Source organism: Fukomys damarensis, unplaced genomic scaffold (assembly GCF_012274545.1).
Source record: "Fukomys damarensis isolate Sample0158 unplaced genomic scaffold, DMR_v1.0_HiC HiC_scaffold_8, whole genome shotgun sequence".
NCBI lineage: Eukaryota > Metazoa > Chordata > Mammalia > Rodentia > Bathyergidae > Fukomys > Fukomys damarensis.
In genome coordinates, this window is record NW_022900920.1 from 21,002,860 (window position 1) to 21,024,963 (window position 22,104).

The 22,104-nt window shown below is 41.1% G+C and overlaps 1 protein-coding gene across 4 annotated transcripts in view; it reads left to right on the forward strand.

Annotated features, from left to right (window-relative positions):
* The window catches only part of Gfra1 (GDNF family receptor alpha 1), a 200,335-nt gene that overhangs the window by 50,083 nt on the left and 128,148 nt on the right, over nt 1-22,104 (forward strand). For 3 of the 4 annotated variants that reach the window (XM_033761402.1, XM_010634571.3, XM_010634572.3), the window contains exon 5: nt 10,673-10,687. The exons of the other annotated variant lie outside the window; for it this stretch is intronic. In XM_033761402.1, the coding sequence (XP_033617293.1) occupies nt 10,673-10,687 (15 nt within the window). The remainder of the gene's footprint in view (nt 1-10,672; nt 10,688-22,104) is intronic. 4 annotated transcript variants of the gene reach the window in all.

The window sequence follows — 22,104 nt, forward strand, 5'->3', positions numbered from 1 at the left end:
TCTGTCGCTCTCATCTTTCCTTTCATTGTTCTTTTTCCTATTCTCTTGTTGGAATTGCCATTGTTTCTTCAACTAACCTGTCTTTTCCCGTGTCTTTATTTTACCTTAGCTACTGCCCTTAACCATTAAAATAGTCACATTTTTTTGAAACGGAAAGAATCAGCGAAGTTTTCAAAAATAAATTATACCTATAGGTGGTTTCTGCAGTTAAAGCCAAAACCAACAGATGGTAAAGACACACACAAAAAAATGAGGTCTAGAAACTTGGGGATTCTGTTACTAAATCTCTTATGGATTTGGCTCCTTGAGAAAGGGCTGAGGTACATTGTCATAGTCACATTTTTTTGAAACGGAAAGAATCAGCGAAGTTTTCAAAAATAAATTATACCTATAGGTGGTTTCTGCAGTTAAAGCCAAAACCAACAGATGGTAAAGACACACACAAAAAAATGAGGTCTAGAAACTTGGGGATTCTGTTACTAAATCTCTTATGGATTTGGCTCCTTGAGAAAGGGCTGAGGTACATTGTCTTGTTTGTCCTTTCTCGATGTCTATAGCTTGAGTATTCACTGAGAGACAGTGTAACACATTGGAGAATCTGGGCTCTGAAGCCCCAGTGTTCAAGTAGAACCCCAGCTTGTGGGCTTCCCTATGATATTTTACAGCTTTAGTGCACCCTTCTGGGTCTACACTTCTATATCTGTAAAATTTGGTTACTAATACTGACAGTTGTCTCTTAAATTGATGGAGTGTTTGAAGGTAGTCTGTGTATAGTGCTTGAAAGAGCACCACATATAAGGACAACTCATTAGTTATTGCATACACCTACCTGGCTTTGGGATTACAGTGCACATAACATTTCTGACATCATGGTGTTTTCAGCTTAGTGGAAGAGAAAGAGAAAATGATGAGTATGTATTGGTGTACAAGGAGATGTGCAGGTAACTTGGGAGCATAGAGCAGAGGTCTTAATGAAAGATTTTGGTAATGTTCACTATAGAATTTGGGAAATGGATGAGATTGCAGATATTCTCTTGTCAAACCCCTTTGAAACCCAAAGAGTATAAATAATGTGTCCAAGTTTTTGTCAGGACCAGATCAGACCAGAACCTGTTCCTTCTGGAATTGAGGCTAGGCTAGAGCACATTATCTTGTCAAATTGTCTCCTGTAAGTTTCGGCCCATTTCACGATGATGATGTTGGGGGCAGCTTCTGAGAACTAAGACTTTAATTGTCTCTGACTCCTGGAAGCTCTCCTGATAGTAATTTGTGCCAAGCCTTCAGAATAATGATGATGGTCATTGTTTTATGTTTACCTTAAAGTTGTCCAGCCTGATAATGATCAACTGGCCAGAAGACAGATTTATTTGTAGATATCTAGTCTGAATTTAGAAGGTTGGTAACCAGTCTGATTAAAACCTGGACCTCACAGATCTGGTTGAGAAATAACCTCTGTGATAAAATTAATCTGATGACTTGAAAATGGGGATGAAAGAGTATGTTTCAGGAACTGTACAGTGAGTAGATGGAGAGGATTAAAATTTATTCAAGAATGTACATTAACCTAAAAGGTTTAGGATGGCTTATAATTTATCTGTAATGGGAAAAATACTTTACCTCTGAGATAATATTTTGGGGTAAATTTGAAAATCGCAGGCTGTATTATGGATGTGTTTGGGGATGTATGTGGAATTCAGGGAATGAAATTTTTTTTTCAGTGAATGTAATTTAGCATAGATAAGATGAAAAATAAGCTATATAGAGTAGGAGCCCATTTGATATAATGTGTGTAATTTTAAACTTAAAACCACTGTTTTAGCACTGGAGGGACTTTTGAAATCATCTAATATAAATTATTTTGTCGATGAAATAACTGAATCCCAGAGAATGTGAGTGGCTCTTGCCTATAAACAAAATAAGAGTTCAGGTATTTAGATTACTGTGTTTGGAGACATTTTGGAACATAAGGCTTGATTTCCTTGGACTCACATTCAATATTTTAACAGCAGTGGTTTTATGTCATTTCTAATCAAAGCTATAGTGAGATTTCTTCTGGACGAGAGGCTGACTCTTCAGCCCTTTTTATATGTAAATGCTTAATAAAATACTTTGAGACTCCTAATTAATATTCAGTTGTATATAAGTTTGAGGAAAATAGAATGGTATTTTTGACAGACTTTTTTTTGTTTGGCTTATTCGTGTGGTTTATGACTTCTCAGAAGCTTCAAAGGAATTAAGAGAAAGTATGCTGCTCTTCAAAGAAAAACATTGGTTGCTAGAGAGATTGAGTTTAATATAGTTTCATATCGTAGAGATTTTAATAAGGCAGTCTAAAGTATTTGTACATGAATTCATTAAGCCCAGATTAGGCTTATTATAATTACTCAAAAAGTAATTCAATTTAAGAGAAAACATTTTAAATGGATATAAAATACCCTGTTAGCTGGGAAGCCATACTGTTCTACTTTATCAGCTCCATAAAGTGCTAGCAGACTTGAACATAACTTTCATGGTATACAGAATGCAATCATAAAAAGTATCATTCCTAAATCTATTTTTTATGTTCTTTCAGTAGTTAAGAGCTTTATCCCTTAGTGCTAGGAATGAGATATACTAGGGATGGAATGTCATAAAAATGTTAGAGACTTTTACTAGCTCCTGTCCCTTGCAGTGCCTGCCCGAGTCAGTATAGGTTGATGGGTTATCAGGATAGTGCCCAAGATTGTTGTTTGTAGCAAATTTTCTGGAAAATGTAGCAGGAAGATATTTCAGGGCTTTTTTTCCCCTCATCCACAAATAAAAGACATTTATTGAGCACCGAGTGCCTTCAGAGGTACAACAATGACAGGCAAAGTATTGGTCTTCATTTCTAGCATGATAAAAGGTGAGGGGAGGCCAGAAGCAAGGAAAATGATGGAACTTCTCCAGCCTGGATCCAAAACAAGACAAAGGAGAAAAATGAGAGACGAAGGCCTTGCAGAATCAAAGTCTGGGTTCGTTTTTGGCATTGAAGCTTTTGGGTTAGCCCTTAAAGCTTTTACCAGTATTCACTTGGGCTTTATTCAAATGGAATTGCCTGTGTGTGCCTGGAGGAAGTGGCAGAGTCATGGGTATTGGCTTTGTGGCCACATGGCTGCCTAAGCTGTCTGGCTTTGGAGACACTGAAAACTAATCACAGCCCGATATATGGTGCCACTGAGGCCAGGCTGGAGCTCTGGAGGAGGGGTGTGTGATTCTGGCCATGTTCCAGCAGTGAAACCTGCACAGGAAGGGGCTCTGCTTAAGTGGCTTGTTGTACTCAAACTTTGATTTAGTTAATAAAGCAGTAGAACTCTTTCCTCAGGCACTTTCTCCGTAGCACCCCATTGAAGGGAACACAGCAGGTCTCTAAAGAGTGGCCAATTCACTTACCCCATGTCATCCTTCCCTCTGTCAATTCTTAGTGTTAGGGCTGTGTCTAGATGTCCCCCTAATGCCTCATGCAGTCATAGGTGGGGCTTTTCAGAGGTGGCTGAATCTAGAGTGTGTGATTAATTCATGGTGCAGTACTAGGATTAAGGGTGCTAGGACTAAAGGTAGGTGATTACTAAATCAATTACTGATTGATTGGGCATCACCTGAATCCCACTAGCCTGGATATAGTATAAGGGACAGAAAGAGTTTTATCTTTTCCCTTGCTTGCTTTGGTACCTCCTGCCCACTGTAAATCATTTCTCCTCTGTGATGCTTGTCTGCCACGCCCCTCTGCCTTGGAGCCAGCTGACTATGGACAGAAACCTCCACAAACTGTAAGCCAAAGAAACTTGTCCTCCCTTAGCTTTAGGTATCAGTTATTTTGTCTCCGAAACAAGAAAAGTAACTAAGACACTTAGTCAACGGGCAGTGTGGCCAGAGGGGAAGCCACTTAAGTGCTGGCCTTAGGAGGCAGTGACAGGGCTAGAGGAGACAGGCAATGCCAGAAAGTTGATTGGCACCTAAACAAAGACCAGTCCTTGTAATTCTGAGACCCTCAACCTGTTTTCATCCTTGATGTGTGAGGGTAGTAGGATGCTATTGGACCTCTAATCTCAAAGTTTAAGGATAATTTATTTATAAGGCAATACTTGAGAATTGCTCTTGAGTTTCTTAATGATATGTGGCTACAGGATGATAGAAAGGAAGTAGTCACTTTATTTTAATGAATTTTTCTCTTACGATCCCTCTAAGAGTCCTGTCTAATTCACAGAGGTTTTTCCAAACAATAGATCTTCAGTGAATGATACAGTAATGTAAATAATAGAAATTTAGTTTATAGAAGATCTTCCATATGCAAATTCTTGTGCACTGTTGTATGGATCACTTCATTTAGTCTCCGTGTAATTGATGAGGTAGTACAAAAATTAGCCATTGTTATTGCCCTGTTGCTGATGTAAAAATGAAGGCTTGGGAATATCGAGTAATTTGTCCTAAATTGCACATTGAGGTATGGGAAAAGCTCTGACTTTGGGACCCGAGTGTTTTGTTCTATTGCTTATTATAATAACATAGACTTTCACATATGAAATGTATATCATGAAACAACCAACATATGCTGAGTGCTTTACATATACTAGTTATTTGAGTGGGAATTCTGAATATTTAATTTCATTGTCCTCATTTTACAAATGAGGAAACTGAAAATCAAAGAATTTCACAACTAGCCAAGATGGCTAGGAAGGTGTCTTAGCCAAAGTTGAATCGAGTATTAGTAGGCTACAAAATCCTTTCTGTTTCTTACTAATTAAATTATACAATTTGATCCTCATGATATACCTTTGGGGAGGGAAAAGCTTATCCCTGTCTCTCCATTTTATAGATGAGAACATAAGATATAAGACATTGAATGATTACCCTGGGTTTCTACTTGGAAAAGGGCTGGGACCTGATCCCAGGTTATTGAGATACAGTGGCTCATGTGGCACTGCCCTAATGATACTGGATCCTTTCTGGGAGAGGAGGTATTAACCTTGTTCTCTTTGGGAAATCCACCTGCATATACGGACCTAGGCTTTGACGATATGAAACAGTGACTCTGGAGAGCTGATACTCAAGATGGGGGAGGCATTGATGGGTTCTACTTTTCCACATAGAAAAGAAAGATTTCACTTCCAGATACTAGCAAGTAAAGTATACAGGCTGAATTCTTCATATCCATGTGCAGGGCATGCTGGGTTTTGAGATTTAGTGAGGGGGCAGCTCAGCTGATCCTGAAATTGACTTTAGATAATGGAAAATCTGACTCCTCTCAAGGAAGCAGCATTCCGTCCAGCTGTTCCCTAGGTCCCATCCTTAGCCTTGGTTAGTTAGGTCTCAGTAAAATTTACAGTCCTTTACTGTAAAAGCACTTGTACTTGAAAAGGAATTTTCTTTCTGTAGCTCAAACCACAGGAGGACTCGTAAGACAGCTGTCTCCCCAGGTGAGACTTCTTAAATGGGAGTTAAGTGCATGCATTTTCAAGAAACTAAACTCCCCTCATATATAATTTAACCTAGAAAAGAACAAAATTGAGAGAGTAGTATGATTACATTGTTTGAGAACTAGTAACTTTGCCTCCCCCAGTCTTCTGGAAGCCAGGCACACTTTCTCTGTTTGGCATATCTTGAATGCTGTGGGGTGTCGGCAAAGTGTGATATTGTAATAACAGTGAGGGTTTCTCCTCCATGGTTATGGACTGCGGATTGAAATAGTAAATTATTCCTAGCAGACTGAATGGGCAATAAGACTGCCATCCACTTCTCCCCATAAAACAAAGCAATAGATAAATAAAGGAGAGCCAACTCACTTAACCTGTGTGGCTCTGTGCAATGCTAATTATTAACCTGGGGCGCAAGAGGGGTTCACCCAGCGTGTAGTTAAATCATTTTTAATCGAGGTAAACACTAGCCATGTGGACGAGTACCACTCAAGAAAGTTTTTAATCAGCAGCGTTTAGGAATCACCCAGTCTAATTGCCATAACTTATTAATAATAATAAATACTTGGGTCTTTTTATGGCCCCTGTCTCTGGAGGACCCAGTGCATTAAAGATCTCTGGAGTGTGAATCTCTCAGCAGCTGTGGGGGAGGAGCAGGTATCCTTGATACTCATTCCTGACAGAAGAAATTGGACATCAGGGCCAAGAAAGGCAAAGCTGGGCTCCTTCTTTCTCCTTTTCTTCTTTCCTGCCTCTGAATTACCAACTTACACATGCTCTTTCATCTCTCCCTAGGACCAGCGGGCTCCAGGGATGGGGGTGGGGGCTGGGTAACAGGCTTTCTTTGTTCACGTGAGTGATGGGGGTTGAGGCTTCCTCCCTTGGGAAGTGAGTGTGCACAGAGCTTTGTCTGAAGGAGTTCATTTCCTCTGAACAAGTGTCCCTGGCATCCTTCGGTCTCAACCTGATTGTGGCTGGAGTGACCACTGGTGACCTCAGCTCTGTACTTGTATGATTCCAGTTTCTTTAAGGGTGGAAGAGATGGCACTATCTTGTTCTCAGAGTGAATCTGTGCAGCAGCATTTGGGGTAATGTTTGTGTAAATGACCTGGTTTAACCTTCCCAACACCATGGTGTGGGTATAAGAATATGCCTGCCTAGGTTGTCAACAAGAAAATGGCAGCTCCAGGAGTGCAGCCAATAGACTCGTAAATAATTCTTTGTGTTTAGACTGAAAGGGGACTGACTACCACAGTCAAATTCAAGGCCTTTTAATTTTTATAAGTGTCTACTTCTGATGGTTTGGGGCTTATGGTCGTAGACATGAACTCCAGAATAGAGGATATTACAAGGATATTTCTATGGCTAATAGCCTCCAATGTCCACAGTTTTTCAGGAAGTTAAAATGTAGCCATACTGCACAGGAACTATTTCTTTCTCACTTATTCTCATTCTTCTGTCCATGGCCTGAAGCCTGAGCTATGTAGCTTTTTCAGTCTAGAAAAGTGAAATTTTAAAGAAGGTGCAGAAGCCATTATTATACAGAGCAAAAAGTTAAATGATGCTATGAATGGAATGATTCATACCACAGACCACAGAAGACATAAATTTAGAGTGTAAATTACAAGGCAACTCATGTGCAAAATAGTTGCAATATTTAAACTAGCATTTATTAAAATTTACATTTGAATAATAAGGTGCAAAATGTAAAAAGGCTGGAAAAGTATTTTGAAAAAATCCAGAATAGCTTATATGAAAATCAAGAGAGTTTTGGGGGAATAGAAGGTATGAATAGTAGTCTATTGAGATTTGCCTATTAAAGTGTGAAATTCACAATGTAACTGAAAGGAATAAGTTCACTAAATCTTTGTCTGAATTTCCTTCCTCCCTACCAATTGATACTTTCCAGTGATTCAAATAAGTAGGGAATTTCTCAGGAAGTGCTCCTTGTCCAAAGGTGTGGTGAAGAAGTTGAGGATTCTGGATGGATGTCGAGACTGGATCCATATTTGAAAGGCTAATCTTATTTCACTGATGTTTTCCAGGTTGGAAATTTTTGTCTGTATTCATTAGAGAGGAATGATAAATCTCTAATTTGTACTTTGCTAATAATAGCGATGGGCTTTTGTGCTTCATTCAGGTTAAATGTGTCTCATGTAGGCTTGGCTCAGCCTTCAACTCCATATGTGACCTTGGGAAAAATTTCTAACTTATTTGGGACTTAGTTTCCTTCTCTGTCTGAGGAGGGGGTTGGACCAGATGACAGCTGAGGTAGACCAGCACGCTTTGCTTCCAAGCCATCCAAGCAGTCAGAACCCAATAAGGGTATTAAGACACATTGCTTTTGTCCTCGGGAGCTCATGGTCTACATAAATAACTAATTATAATATGAGCTATAATTGCAACATGCACAAATTACTCTCGGAGCACAGAGGCGGAAACAGTGAATTCTCTCTCTGTGGGGACAGACTTCATAGTGACTGTGACATTTGAGTGCAGAGAAGGAAGGCCCCTCCAGGCGTGTGCAGGCTGGTCAGAGAGGGTGATGGTTCAGACTGTGAGGGCAACGAAGCACGCACAGGTGAAAATGGTATTTTGGGGAGCTGCACAAGGTCCTCTTGGTCTGTGGGCAGTGACATCGTACTGCTGGGTCAAAACTGGTACCAATGAGGGATCATTGATGCAAGAGAGTACTGTATAGCATGTACAGTTGGTTCTTTGTATCCTACAGTGATCGGTTCCCAGGTCCCCTGAGGACACCAAGCTCTGCAGATGCCCTGTCCCTTACATCAAATGGCATGATATTTGTTATTACCTACACACTTCTTCCTGTATACTTTAAATCATCTCTAGATGACTTATAGTACCAAATGCAAATGCTGTGCAAATAGTTGTTATACTGTATTGCTGAGGGAATAATGACAAGCAAAAAAGTCTTGCACATGGTCAGGACAGACGCAATATTTTTTTATTTTCAGTCCGTAGTTAGGAGAAACCGCAGCTATAGAACTCACAGATACAGAGGGCTGTTTGCATAAATTAAGCAGAGTCCAGGTTGTTCTGTAGTGGCACTGATGTGGCCTATTTACATCCTAATTGGCTTTCTTGAGTGTGGGAGAAAGGGTGGTGTTTTAGCCAAGGCCCTGAGAATGGTGAGCTTGGAGTCTTTCACCTGTGTCTCAGCTGCTGCCCTGAATGTGTCCTTGGGAGCATTTTATTGCTGGGAGTGACACTTCTCTTGAGGATTGTGTGTGTCCACGTGCAGTGACACCTGCAGCCGTAGGTCCTTTGCTTGCAGTCTGTCAACCCACCGATTGTGAATTTCATCTGCACTCTTCCTGGGCCCTTGGCTCTTCGTGATCTTGCAGGAACTGATGTTTCGGGTGACGACTGAAAATTAGATATTGATAATGAAGTTCATAGTTTATAAATGAAATAATTTTAGTTTTAAGTCCAGGTTATAAATGTAAGATATCTTCATTATTGAGGATCAGAATAATGCAGAAATCTTATATATGTTAAATACCCCAAATTCCACATCCTGACGATAAACAATATTTCTGTGACCATTGCCACAAATCTCTTCTTATGTAGCCTTACCCATACACATAAGCACGTAAGTTCAGGAGCAGAATTACACGTTCCATTTTACTGTCTTGATTTTTTCATTCAAAAACAATTACAGTCTTCAGCCATCTAAATGGCTGTATAATAATCATTGTGTGGAATACATTAGTTTCAGTTTGATTCTGTATTTATGATCAGTCTAAGCAAGATCCAGTGTCTTGCCATTACAAACAAAACCATGGTTCATATCCTTATAGGTTTCTTTTATAACTATATTCCATTGGATTAAAGTCCTAGAAGTAGCATGGATGGGTCCAATAATGCATATTCTACATATATATATATATATATATATATATATATATATATATATATATATATATATGTATATGTATATTATATCATTGAACTTGCCTTTTAGACCTTTTTACCAGTTTAAAGCCCCACCGGCAGAGCAGAAAATGTCTCTTGCCTCAGGAGTGCTGTGTATGTCTCTCGTGGTGTCCTCTCTGTCTTGAAGCTACTAAATGAGAAAGTGTGAGCAGATGGGAACACTTTTGGGGTGAGTGAGAGGTAGTGTTAATGGGACAGGCTCACGTGTCCAAAAGTACTTGGCAAGTAAACGTATGGTTGTCAAAGGATATGTACGGAGAACAACCATCACAATTCTTAATTTGCAGACATTGAAATAATCTGAGTAACTACTACATTCAAATGGAGAGACAAATTACGGTATAATCATATAGTGGAATTCTTTGTACCAGTGAGAATGAATGATCTACTGTGTGCTACAGTGTGAATGGCTTCCATAATTGCTGTCAAAGATGGTAGAAATAGAAAAATATTCAGGCTTTATCAATCCATTTACACAAAATTCAAAGACAACCAAAGTGTATTTATGGCATTAATAGTAATGTTAGTGACTTTGGGTTTTTCCTGAGATGTAGTTTATTAGTGCCAGAAAGCATATAGCAGTTTCTCAAGTCTTTCTTTAAAACATACATTAATATTTTGTATCTTTCTAACAGACTTTGACTTGGGATTTACTATGAAGTTATAATGTTTATATGATTTAAATATAATAAGCCCTTTTATGTTTATTCTTTTATGTGCCACTGTTGTTATTTGTAAACTAATTAGGAAGCTTAGAAGTGGGAAACAAGATGATTTGGGAGTCACAGACTGGGGTTCAGTTCTGAGCTTCACTTGTTCCTTTATGGCCTTGGATGAGTTACTTAACTCTCTGGAGCCTCAGTTTCCCCATCTGAAAAGGAGAATGGTAATAGAGTACACTATATAAAGTTATGGTGAAAATAATAATACTAATGTTAATAATAAGCACCACATTTTCTGTTTACTATGCATAGACACTGTTCTAAACCCTTAAATATGTGACGTTTCATATTTAATGTTTCCAACGTGCTTACCTAGTTTGTGGTTTAAGGAACTGTAGGTCGCAGAGTCGGTCAATAGTGAGCTAGGATTTAGACCCAGGCAGTCTTCCACAACGTGGACTCTTAACCACTGCCTCCTGCTCTAAAGAGGTGCTGTAAGAAGCGTGCTTAGCAGTCAGCATATATTAGCTAATACCATGTTGTCCTTTTCAACATGATTAACAGTATTTTCCCCTCTCTCTACCCTTTCTTTTTCCCTCTTTTTCTCCCTCCTGGCAGATGTTTTTCAGCAAGGTAAGTTTTACTGCCTCATTTTTCTCTTTTTTTGTCTACTTGCTCTTCCACTGCTGTGTTCTTTACGTTGTTGGGCTTTGCCTCTTTTGTGGACATGTCACATAGTCTTTGGGGGACTCTATGAGGGCAGTGACCTACAGTGCCAGCAGCCTCCCTGGGCCTCTGCTGCCTGGCCTCTGCTTCTTCCTCTGAATCAGGCTTGAGGTGGAGAGAGCTGGGCAGTCAGGGCAGGGACGAATGGGGAAGGGCCTGTGGCCGGGTCCCAGGAGCGGGGAGGACGCTGTGGAATTGGTGAGACTGATGGGGAGCACGTACCTCTGGGGGCAGCTCAAGTATGAGGTCCTTGTCCCTCAGCGCTCCTGTGTTGGGACCAGTGGGTGTTTTCACTGATACCAAGGTGTGGCAAGACCATGGCTGGCCGACCACTTTGTACCCTTCAACCCAGCCGAGCTTCACAACCTGAGTGAGTTCGCCTTTGAATCAGAATGAAATGAGGTTGTGCAGTGTCATCTGTCTTGCTAGCCAAGGTCCTGTGTTCTAGGAGCTGGAAACCACAATTTAACTCCACACCATGACTTTGGGCCTGTGTTTTAGCCCCCATTTAGGATGCAGAGCCACTGTGCTCTGGGAGGCAGAAAGAGATTCATGAGTCATTGGCCTCATGGAGCCTTCTAGACACATGTTATGGATGGAGGCACTGCATTTTCATCTCAACTTGAAACCACTGGGTAAAAGTGGCAGGGCTTCAGTGATTATATTCAAGCCAGGGAATGTATTTGTAGCAAACATCTGCTGTGTCTTTCTGGAAACCAAGGCTGGCTTAGAATAAAAGTGGCTAATTTAAAAATACATCCAGGCTTTCTATAAATAGCTTCCAAATACTCTTACAGGCATGGTGTTTTCCCAACTGTTACTTCACCCCAAACATGTAGTACATGTTATGGAGAATATCTGTTGTCTGTTAGAAGCACAGTTGTGGGTAACAGTGAGAGTTCTGTTGTGTTGTCTTTTAAAGAGTCTGGAGTCATAGACCTACTTTTATAAATAATTCATAAATCCCAACAAGCTATAAGTAATAAGTTCCATTTGGCTAGAGACTAAGAGATGAGCAAAATTGAAAAGGTGCCATGACTGTTCATATAATGAAAGTGCTGCTGTCAGGGCCTGTTGCCGCAGTGAATTTTCTTCCTTGACAAATTGGGGGTTCAGTGAGCCGCTCTGGGAGGAATATTTTTTTTTCTCTATGAACAGGAATAAAAACACCACCTAATGCTGAATTACATTTCTCTCCTTGAAACACAAAATGTTTGAGTTGGGAAAGTCTTTCTAGAATTTGTGTTCTTAGGCTCCTGGCAAAGAGGGACTAGAAAAGCCTGGCATCAAATTTGACTTTTCTATGTATGTACAGTGGCGAGTGTCCCTGGGTGTTGTAACTGGTATAAAAATGGCTTATCAGACTGCCTGTGTCAAATTTGCCTCCTTTTTTCATCAGTCATCGACAGGATTTGCCTGTCAGTAGCAGTGATATGCAGAGCAGAAGTTATAATCATCTACAAATCACTGGCTATTGAGACTTAATGGCATCTGCCAGAGATGGAAGCCAGGAGCTCCCCATTACTCTGTGTGACGGTGGGCGGCAGCTCCCGGATAAGGTATTACTAGGTTTTCAAATGGAGAGAACTGAACTTGCCGTTGTGAATTATTTACATGGCTCTGGCCTTGTAGGACCATTTCATATGGAGACACATTCTCAGAAATGATAGTGCAGAGCTCAGTGGCTGGCCGTCCCTGCTTATCTTTGTTTTGCCCGTTCTGCCTGTGAAAATAATGCTCCATACCATGTGCAACCAGTGATAGTCACAGGAGACAAAGAAAAAACATTCTGTGTCTAGTGGACAGAATGTGAAAAAGTGATCTCCGTAGCATCTTCTGTGATAGAAACTCTGTGCTAGAATTGTGCCATTAACCTGAAACATGGGGGTGATGAATTGTGCCAGAAGTAACCAAGCAGAAAAGTATGTGGCTTCTAATGAACAGATGCCTCTTGGTCATCTTCTGAAGCCTGAGTTACAGACAGTGGCAGCTCGGAGCAGCCCTGCCCTCTGCAGTGGGCCTGGGCGTCCAGAACCTGCTTGCTTTGGTTTGGCTGCAGAGTTGGGCAGGTGGGGAAGATGCTGCTTTGCAAATGGGTACTTCTGGCAGCGAGGGGAGGAGGCCCGTCTGCCGAGAGGAGTGCCTGCGTGTTTGTGCTGCTGTGCACTGTGGCAGGCAGAAGAGGGAAGCAGGCTTGCAGTTGACAATATCAGACACTCTCAGAGGAAACACAAGTTATTTCCTCCAGATTGTATTATCTTTTATTTCGCTACAGATCAATCTTGTTACAGTAGGTGACAGCATAGCAGCCACTGCTGGGTTTTTCTCTATTGTATCCCTGGTGCATGAATGGGGAAATGTGTTTCTACCCTGCTCCTGTGATACTTTATTGCTTGTTTTGGTTCTTTCATCTATAAATGCCACTTGCTGTGGTATTGAGACCACAGGGTCCAAGAACAGTCAAGGACCAGTGAGTCTGCAACTGGGCCTTTCTAAATAGAAGTCTAGGGTCACACTGCCATGTTTTCAAGGAGCCTTCACTGACCTACGTCCTCTGTTGTCCATAGAGCTCATGAGCCATTGAGTGGCTCTCAGAAATTCCAGAGTGCCATACAGTTGCTCTTCACAGCATCAAACACAACTTGAAATATGTGCGCATGTCTAAAATCTCGGGTTTTAGAGCACTTTTACGCCAGTCACGAGAGTTCATGTGCTGTCTCTCTCCTCCTTTCCGTGCCTCATTTGAAGTTACTGAAGCACTTTTTGAATGCTCATCTGTAGACTCAACCTTGTTTCTGAAATCGAACAGAAAGCAACCGAGTGGATTAGAAATTGGAGCCGCATCACTCAGTGGGGCATTTTAAAACCTAAGAGGGTGTAGTATAAAGATTTTACCATTGAATTAATTCTCTGTGCACGTTCAGCTCAAGTCCCTGAAAGACTGACGAAAGAGGCACAGCCTTTTCCTCTCCCCATTTCTAACCTGGAGCTGGCATCTCGCTCCTGCAATTTTTTTCTGTCTCATGTGGTTTGTAATATTTCTCCAACAAAGTGCACAGTGTGTTTATTCTGAAGCTGGTAAGGCGCCTTCTGGACCTTGACGACAGGGAAATGAACAAGACAAAGACAGCAAAGGCTTCTTTCTCAGGGAACTCACAGTGGAGTGTGGGGGCATTTGGTAGCCAAGCATGCGAAGAAATTAAACAGGTAAATTCAGAAAGGATAATAAGGAACTTTCTTAGGGTGATATGCTAGTGGCAAGGAAGGCTACCTTAAGTAGTATGGCCAGGGACTGACATAATGGTCCAGTTATCGGACAGTCTAGGAGATGGCAGGGGAGTGCACAAGCACGAAACAGATGCATCTGAGAGAATGGCAGAAGAGAGTTGTAAGGGGTGACCAAAAAATGGGGACGATCTGAGGTCTGGGGATTGCAGAGGGGAGGTGGTCTTTTTTACAGAAGAACGGTGCAGTCTTATTGTGGTGACTATGAAAATGCACAGGAATGGTGTGTGACACGTGCAAACCAGGACCTAGGCTAAGTGCTCATTGGATTGAAGTCATATCTGCTGCCCTTCAGGAATCTCTGCTCTCCTGGGCCATGGAACTGGTAGATGCTCCAGCCAACTTGCCTCTGATGATGCCAGCTTTCTGCTTATTTTATCCATGGAAATTCTCAAGCTTATGACTCACACCTTCACTTACGGCTGGCAAGTTATACTCTTCAGGGACATCACTGAAATATTTCTCTGTATGTCTTCGGATATTAAAAGCCACTACTCTCCAGGGCATATGTACCTACATGTATTGTTTGTATTACATTTTACATACATATACTTTTCTCCAGTACTTACATAAACATGACACTTGGACCACTATATCTCGGGGCTCAGTGTATGCATGGATTCTACCAGCTGCTGATGGAAAAATTTTAATCAGGCCTACATTGGTGGCATCTATACTGAAAACATGTAGACTTATTTTTTCTTGTCATTATCCTCTAAATAATAGTGCAACAACTGTTTACACACCACTCACATTGTTGGAGGTACTATGAGTCATCTAGAGATGATTCAAAATGTACGGGAATTGTATATGGGTTCAGCTTATATGCAAATGTTATAATACCGTTTTATATAAGGGCTTGAGTGTTCTTGAATTTTGGCTTCTGTGAGCCTGGAAACAAACTCCCATGCATACCAGTCAAAGATGGCTGTATATGAGAAAAATATCTCATGTCTGTATTTTCACCTTTTGCTGAACAAAACAGAGAGGAAGGATAGATAATCAATTCCACTGTCTCCAGGGACCCTGGAATAGGTGCTTGCTGTGAGCAGGGCTGTGGCCCTGGAGACCTCATGTCCAGTTGTCTAGGGTGTTTACTCCCCAGCTCCACAGATAAGGACACATAGTATCCACGATGAACAGACACCCAAGATTTTTAAGAGAAGCCCAAGATCTGGGAGTATATGAAAAACTCACTGATTTTTAAATTCTCAATTAAAGCTTACACAAACAAACTAAACCTAACTGGTCAGAAGGTTCTCTTTTCTCCCATCAGTAGCCAGTCCTCAGAGGATCTGTTTTGCTCACACTGGGGCTGATGTCTTTTGTGTCTTAGACAAGTTGCTTTGCCCTCTGGCCTCAGCTTTTTCATCTATAAAATGAGAGAGTTGAAAAAAGCCTTGATGCCGGTTGGCTTCCTGCTGTTTACTCTATTTGGAGAACTTTAAAGTGGACTTGGGCTAATAGAGTAGGGCTGTGTCCTTTGAATAGGTTTTGGCTGTTCTCTGGAGGACCAAGGGGAAGCAGAAGCTTCCCGAGAGGCTGAGAACTAAGGTTAAAGCATGTGGTTTAGAAGTGTAGCTGACTCACATGGCCATTTGGACCGTCATCTCTTTCCTACCTGAATGGATACCAGAATTCACAGTGGACGGCAATGCTTTTATTAATTTGAAGAGAATAATAAATCATAGTTTGTTACTGGCAGCTGAGCCAAGCTTGTTAATTGTTGGGGTGGGCTTGTGGTGACAGGGGACCGCTACTATTTATAAGGAGCTTGACTTGAGCTTTTCGCATATTTCGAACTCAGTGGCCAAACTTCTGGGGGTTGATCTTATGTTTTCCTAATTATTTCAGAGACTCCATCTATTATAAAGAAAGCTGTGATCCCTTAGCCATGTAGTATGGTCCCCTTGATAATGGTTCGCATTATGAAATACTACTTTCTTTATGAGTGTAGGATTTGGGTAAATGAATTAAGTCTGTTGTAATCATTTCCAGGCAGACTGTCCAAGTTGTTATATGATGGTTAACTAGGAAATGAGGGAAATGCATTAACACTATGCGGTAGAAAGTGGCTGGTTCTCTGGTCACGTGTTGCTTATGTTAATGCGTGCCATGTATGTACATCATCTCCTTATCCTAGCAGTGATCAGTGGAATATTCTGAGTCACACAGGAAGTGCATTTATGTTTCCAGCCCAAACTAAGCATTACCACTTAATTTTACATATATCCACTTTGTGTATGTGTGTATGAGATGATAGCCTGATTTGAATAATAACAACATGTGAAGTGATGCTTTATCGTGTTCTGCGTGGGTTGTGCACAGCTGCCTGTTCCCTGCCAGGTGGCCATATCAGGTGGATCTTTCCCTATGACACTTGGCTGTGTGCCTATTCTAATCCAGAGGCGCGTACTTGGGGTGAGGTCTTAGAGTCTCTTTCCCCTGCAACTTTCATTTCATAATTACCCAATCAGTAAAGGGGAACACTTTTAAATTCTTCTGTTGAGATGGTTGCTACAAAGAGGAGTGGTTTGTCCTTTTAACATTGTTATTAGGGTAATGCCAATACTTGTTACCCCTTATATTCCAAACTTTGGGCCAGGGAGTGTGCCTATGTTTTGTCATTGCATTTACCTTCAAATTTTATGAGGAAGTTTTAACCAGTAATAACAGTTCACCAAGAACAAAGCTGAGGCACATGAGTGGAATTGATCTAGCAACCATTACATAACTATGAATGGAAGAGCCAGGATTATTTTTTAATTAATGTATTTTATTTTGTCAAATCATTTTAGAGTTATGAAAATTATGATGATGGCACAGAGAATTTTCATGTACCCCATTCCCCGTTTTCCCAATGATTAGCATTGTGGCAGTATTTGGGGGGGCTTTAGGAGGTGACTAGTTTCTGAGGACTCCGACCCCATGAATGAGCTTGGCATCCTTCTTGAAGAGGCTGGAGGGAGTCAGTTTTCCTTTTTGCTGGGTGAACACACAGCAAGACTCAACTGACACTGAATCTGCTCGCATCTCAATCTTGGACTGCCCACCTCGTAATCCTATTACACTGGGGATTAAGTTTCAGCATACAAATTTTGAGGGGACAGATATGCACACTTTAGCAGATGATTTCTCAGGTTTTCCTTGTGTTGAATGACTTGGACTGTTTTTGAGCACTGCTACTCTGGTGTCTGGGAGGATGCCCTCCTTTCTGGAATTTGTATGATGTTTACTTATGATAAGGCTAGGGTTATGGATTTGGGGAGGGAAGATCACGGAGGCACAGTACTGTTTTCATCACATGCCAAGGCCACATACTACCAACGTGACTTATGACTGTGGATACTGATCTTGATCACTTAGCGGGAGAAATATTTGCCCAGTTTTTCTTCTGTAAAGTTAGTACTTTTCTCTCCTTTCCACCTTGTACTCTTTGGAAGGAAACCTGTGCACAGATCACCTCTAAAGAGTGGAAATTTAAGCTCTACCTCATTAAGGACAGAGTGTTCTGCACCAGAGATTGGGTTGCCATTTAATAACTTACTCAGTAATTCATATCATTGTGGACTTGTGGGTATTTTTTTTATGCTTTACATTATGATCCAGAACTGTTTATTCATTTTCTTGCTCAAATTTGTCCACCTTTGGCCCCTGGAAGCTCTTTAGTTGGATTTTTATGAACCTTTGACATATTAGCCATCAAAATATTTTGAGCACTTCTGTAAATACATTAGGGCCCTACAGGATGCCTTAGGCATGTATCCCACTGTAATCTTATTATCAGTCATTGCTCCAAGGAGTTCTGATTCCTTTTGTATGAAAATAATACTAGTAATTAATATCTGAGTGCTAGGTATGCTTAATGCTCCTGGGGTATCATTTCTTTTAGGTCCTCTTAGCTGATAGACAAAAGAAATATGTGTGTTTACTGATGTATATACATGTAATTGTAAACATCTCTGTGATCAGGTGCATCTGCATTTATTTAAGCACGAGCTCGGCTGGTTGTATCATTGAAAGCTTTAAAAGGCTTGCCGTCCCTACTCTGGTTTGTTGCCACATGGATCACTGTAGCCTCCTTTTATTCCTTACCTAGAAATTCCCATTTCAGAGAAATACCTGGGTAGTAGGACTTAAGGTTCTGTATTCTGTCATGTCCTGACTCCTATAGAAGCACTTTTCATCTACTCTCACTGGGACAGAATCACAGATTTTTGACCATTTCCAATGCCTAAAGTGACTGTCCAGAGGCAGAATAGTAAATTTATTGCATGCCCTTTTTCCACTTCAGACCCATGCCTGTTCTTATGATCTGTAAACCTGTTCTAGTTTCCCAATCTTCTCAGTGGGTTGCCTTATCTAGAGCAGAGGCTAATTGCTTGGGGCCTTGTTTCAGAGCAGAGGTATTTGAATTTTCTCCCATATCCTGGGCAAGCCAGAGACAAACAAGTGGTTTCTGAAATATTCCAATTGTTTATTTTTAACCCCCTGTACCTTCTTAGATTGATTGATCGTCCTTAGGGACCAAGATCGAGCCAGCCTTTAAGTCTCCCAAATTTTTCCTGAAAAAGAGATTGTTAGACTTTGAGTATTTCTGACTCAACCCAGAGGATGGTTGTGTGCATGAATGGTTAGGCCTGTTAACTTAACTTCCTCTCCCTGACAGCCCTTCCCAGATGCCCACATTGGTGCACAGCCCCCTCCAGGCAGAGGAGGTGTTGTGACCTAGAGACCTGCCCTGACTGCCATATCCATTGGCCATTGGATGGGGGCACTTGTGGAGACCGGTGGCTCCTGCTTCCTGATTCCTTTTGCTACCTCTGGCCCATGACTCCTCTTTGGCTGAGTAGTCAAGACAGTGGGAACTGCTTGAACCCTTAATGTCAGCGAGCACCTCCTCCCACTCGTTTTGGAGCCTTGCTTGCTGGAAGCCACAAAACATTCCACAATTGTGCTTGATTTATAATGAATTATTTTGTCTGTAGTTGAGGCCATCTTTTGAGATTCATTTGGTGAGATGATTGAAATGTTCTCTTCATACTTGACAGTGGACGTGATGACATGTTCCCTTGCTCATGGCTGGATATGGGCTCTCATTTTCAAAGCCACATCACTGCCTTCATTTCTAGCATCCCTTCCCCATCTCACTTTATTCATCCCATAAGGCACCACCAGCTTGATTCCTATTCTTCTGCATGTCTACCCCTACCTCTGTGACTTTGGATCTATTGTTCCTTTATCTGACATGCTTTCTCCTCTTTTTAGCACTCCACCCTTGACAAGCAGCCAGGTTCTGCCATTATGGCCTAGCCATGGTGCTTCTCTTCCAGTGTGTGTGGGAAAGCTCTTCTCATTTTCACACAGTCCTCTACTGTGTGTTTATTACAATATTCACAGCCACTGTGACATTTTACCCTGAGATCATTAAAGAGGTGCCACCTGGATGCGCTTCTGTCTATGCTGCTGTTCCTGCTTGCTCTTCAAAACTCAGCCTGACTCCTCTCTGCTGGATTCCTTCTGATTCACTCAACTTTCACAGCTCTTCCTTCAGCTCTGATCCTGCCTATTTCCTCCCAGTGCTCCATCACCACCTTTCACACTCTTGTCATGATCTGTTTAATCATCTGGCCTTTCGCACAAGACTGAGCTCCCAGAAAGAAAGGATTTCATATTTTATGTTGAATCTCTAGCACCAAATGCAGTGCTGAGCAAATAGTAGGTGCTCAGTAGCTGTTTGATAAATGAAAACAGAAAAGGCTCAGGGGAATCAGCAGTCTGTGTGGAGCTGTGGTGGGCATGTGATATACGTGTGTGTGTAGATGTGTCCGTTGTGTTTCTGTTTAATATTCTAGGCACTTTGGGGAAGTTGAGGCAGGATACTGACAGTAATATATGGTCCTACTCACAATCAAGCAGAAAGTCTTAACATATCCTTAGGTCCAATTCATTCTACTCCCCATTGCAGTCCTTTTCTAATGGTGGTAGTAGGGGGTTGTATTTGGGCCGGCATGAATCAGCAGATCTACTTGGGTTTGTGGAAGGTATGAATAGGGACTCAGCTCTCTGAGGCACACATTGCCTGTGCCATCTGAGAGCTGATGATTTCTTCGAAGACCAGAGATGCAAGTCTAATCAGTTTGTGGATTATGTTGTTGCTCCTGTGCTGCAGGAATTCATGGGAGCTCAAGAGTTGGCAAAGGAGTCCAAGGGTTGCTGAAAAAATGACCTTCAAGGGAAGGTCAGAGATCTGGACAGGGCAGATCCCACCCTGTGGGTGTATGGGACTAGAGGAGGATAGTCTAAACAGATGGAGACAAATACAAGTGTGGTGTATTTATGGACTATTCAGAGGGTAATGAACAGGGTTGGGATCAGATCAGTTGTAGAGCCTTTGAAACCTGTTTATGGCCCCAAAATAAGTTTGAGTGGAAAGATTTATTTACAAGTGAATAGCATTGGCTAGTTTTCTCACTACTCATCTTGTTATTCTTTTTGTTACTATGAACTACTGATCACATCAGCTATTTAGCATTCCTGGTCAGCAGGAGGAGTACAATGACACTGAGTTGATGAAATTTCAGTCTATTAAAGAAAAACTTGCTATTTTAGATAACTCTAACAATTATTTTTTGATTATTTTAAAATCTGGGTAGCAGAGTTTAGTTCTAGGACCAAGAAAGCCATTGTAGCTTGTGGAGTGAAAAAATAATCAGATCCTATGCATAGTTTACCACACAGTAGACCATATTGTATGTTGGGTGACAAAAAGTAAAAAGGTCATCTCTACTTACTTGCTTAGTGCGTGCTAGGCACATGACGTACTCCACATACATTAACTCAGTTCCCCCCTAAGATAGCCCTCTATGGACTGAATTTGTGTTCCTCCAAAATTCATGGAAATCCTAACCCCAATGTGTATATTAGGAGTGGGGTCTTTGGAGGATAATTAGGTCATGAAAGGGGTTAGTGGCCTTACAAGAAGTGACATAGTTCTGTTCACTGTCATGTGAGAACATAGCATGAAGTTGTCCATCTGCAAGCCATGATGCGGGTCCTTACCAAGATCTGATCCTATGTCCATACTGATCTCCAGTTTCCATTCTCCAGAACCAAGAAAGAAGTGTTTATTGTTTAATAAATATTTATAGTTTAGGGTGTTATTAGATCAACCCAAGAGTCAACCAAAAAGAACTTTATGAGGGCTACACACTTATGATTAACTGTGTCCTTATTTTTCAGATGTTGAAATAGATTCAGGAAGCCTAATTAGTTTTACTTTGCAGAAAGTCCTATAGCTAGTGAAGGACTATCCAGGCAGTTGGTTTGAATTCTTAATTCAGTATTACGAGGATATTTTTGAGGGACTGGAGACAGAATTGGGCTTTCCAGTGGATCAGGATAAAAAGTGCCATAATTGGGCAAGAGGTCCCAGCCAAATCCTTGAGAAATGAAAACGTCTGTTCAAGAAGTCTTGAACACAGGTCTTTATAACAACTTTATTTATAATAGCCCCGATCTGGAAATGGCTCACTGTCCATCAGCTGGAGAAATGACAAAGCGTGGTGTATTCATATTGAAATACCACTCAACAATAAAAAGGAGCAAGGTATTAGTGTATACAAAAGCGTGATCAGTTTCAAAAACAAACCAAGTGAAGGAAGCCTTTCCCAAAAGAGGACATTGTATGCTTGCATTTATATGAAATTCTTAAACTAATTTATGATGAAAAAACTCAGCACATTGATTGCTTCTGGGGAAATGGGAATGGGGATTGACTTTGAAGAAGCAAGAGAGAACCTTCTTCACTGATGGTAATGCTCTCGGTCTTGATCAGTTTGGGCTGTATAGCTATGTGCATTTGTCAAAACTCAAAAAAGGTACCCTTAAGATTTGTGCATTTTGTTTTTTGTATTTTTTACCTTAAAAGGAAAAAACTGTAACCAAATACTGAATCCTGGCGAGTGATAACACCCACTGAAGCATTTAGGGTCAAGGGTACTACTGGTGTTTGCAGTTTATTTGGGGACACGGGACAC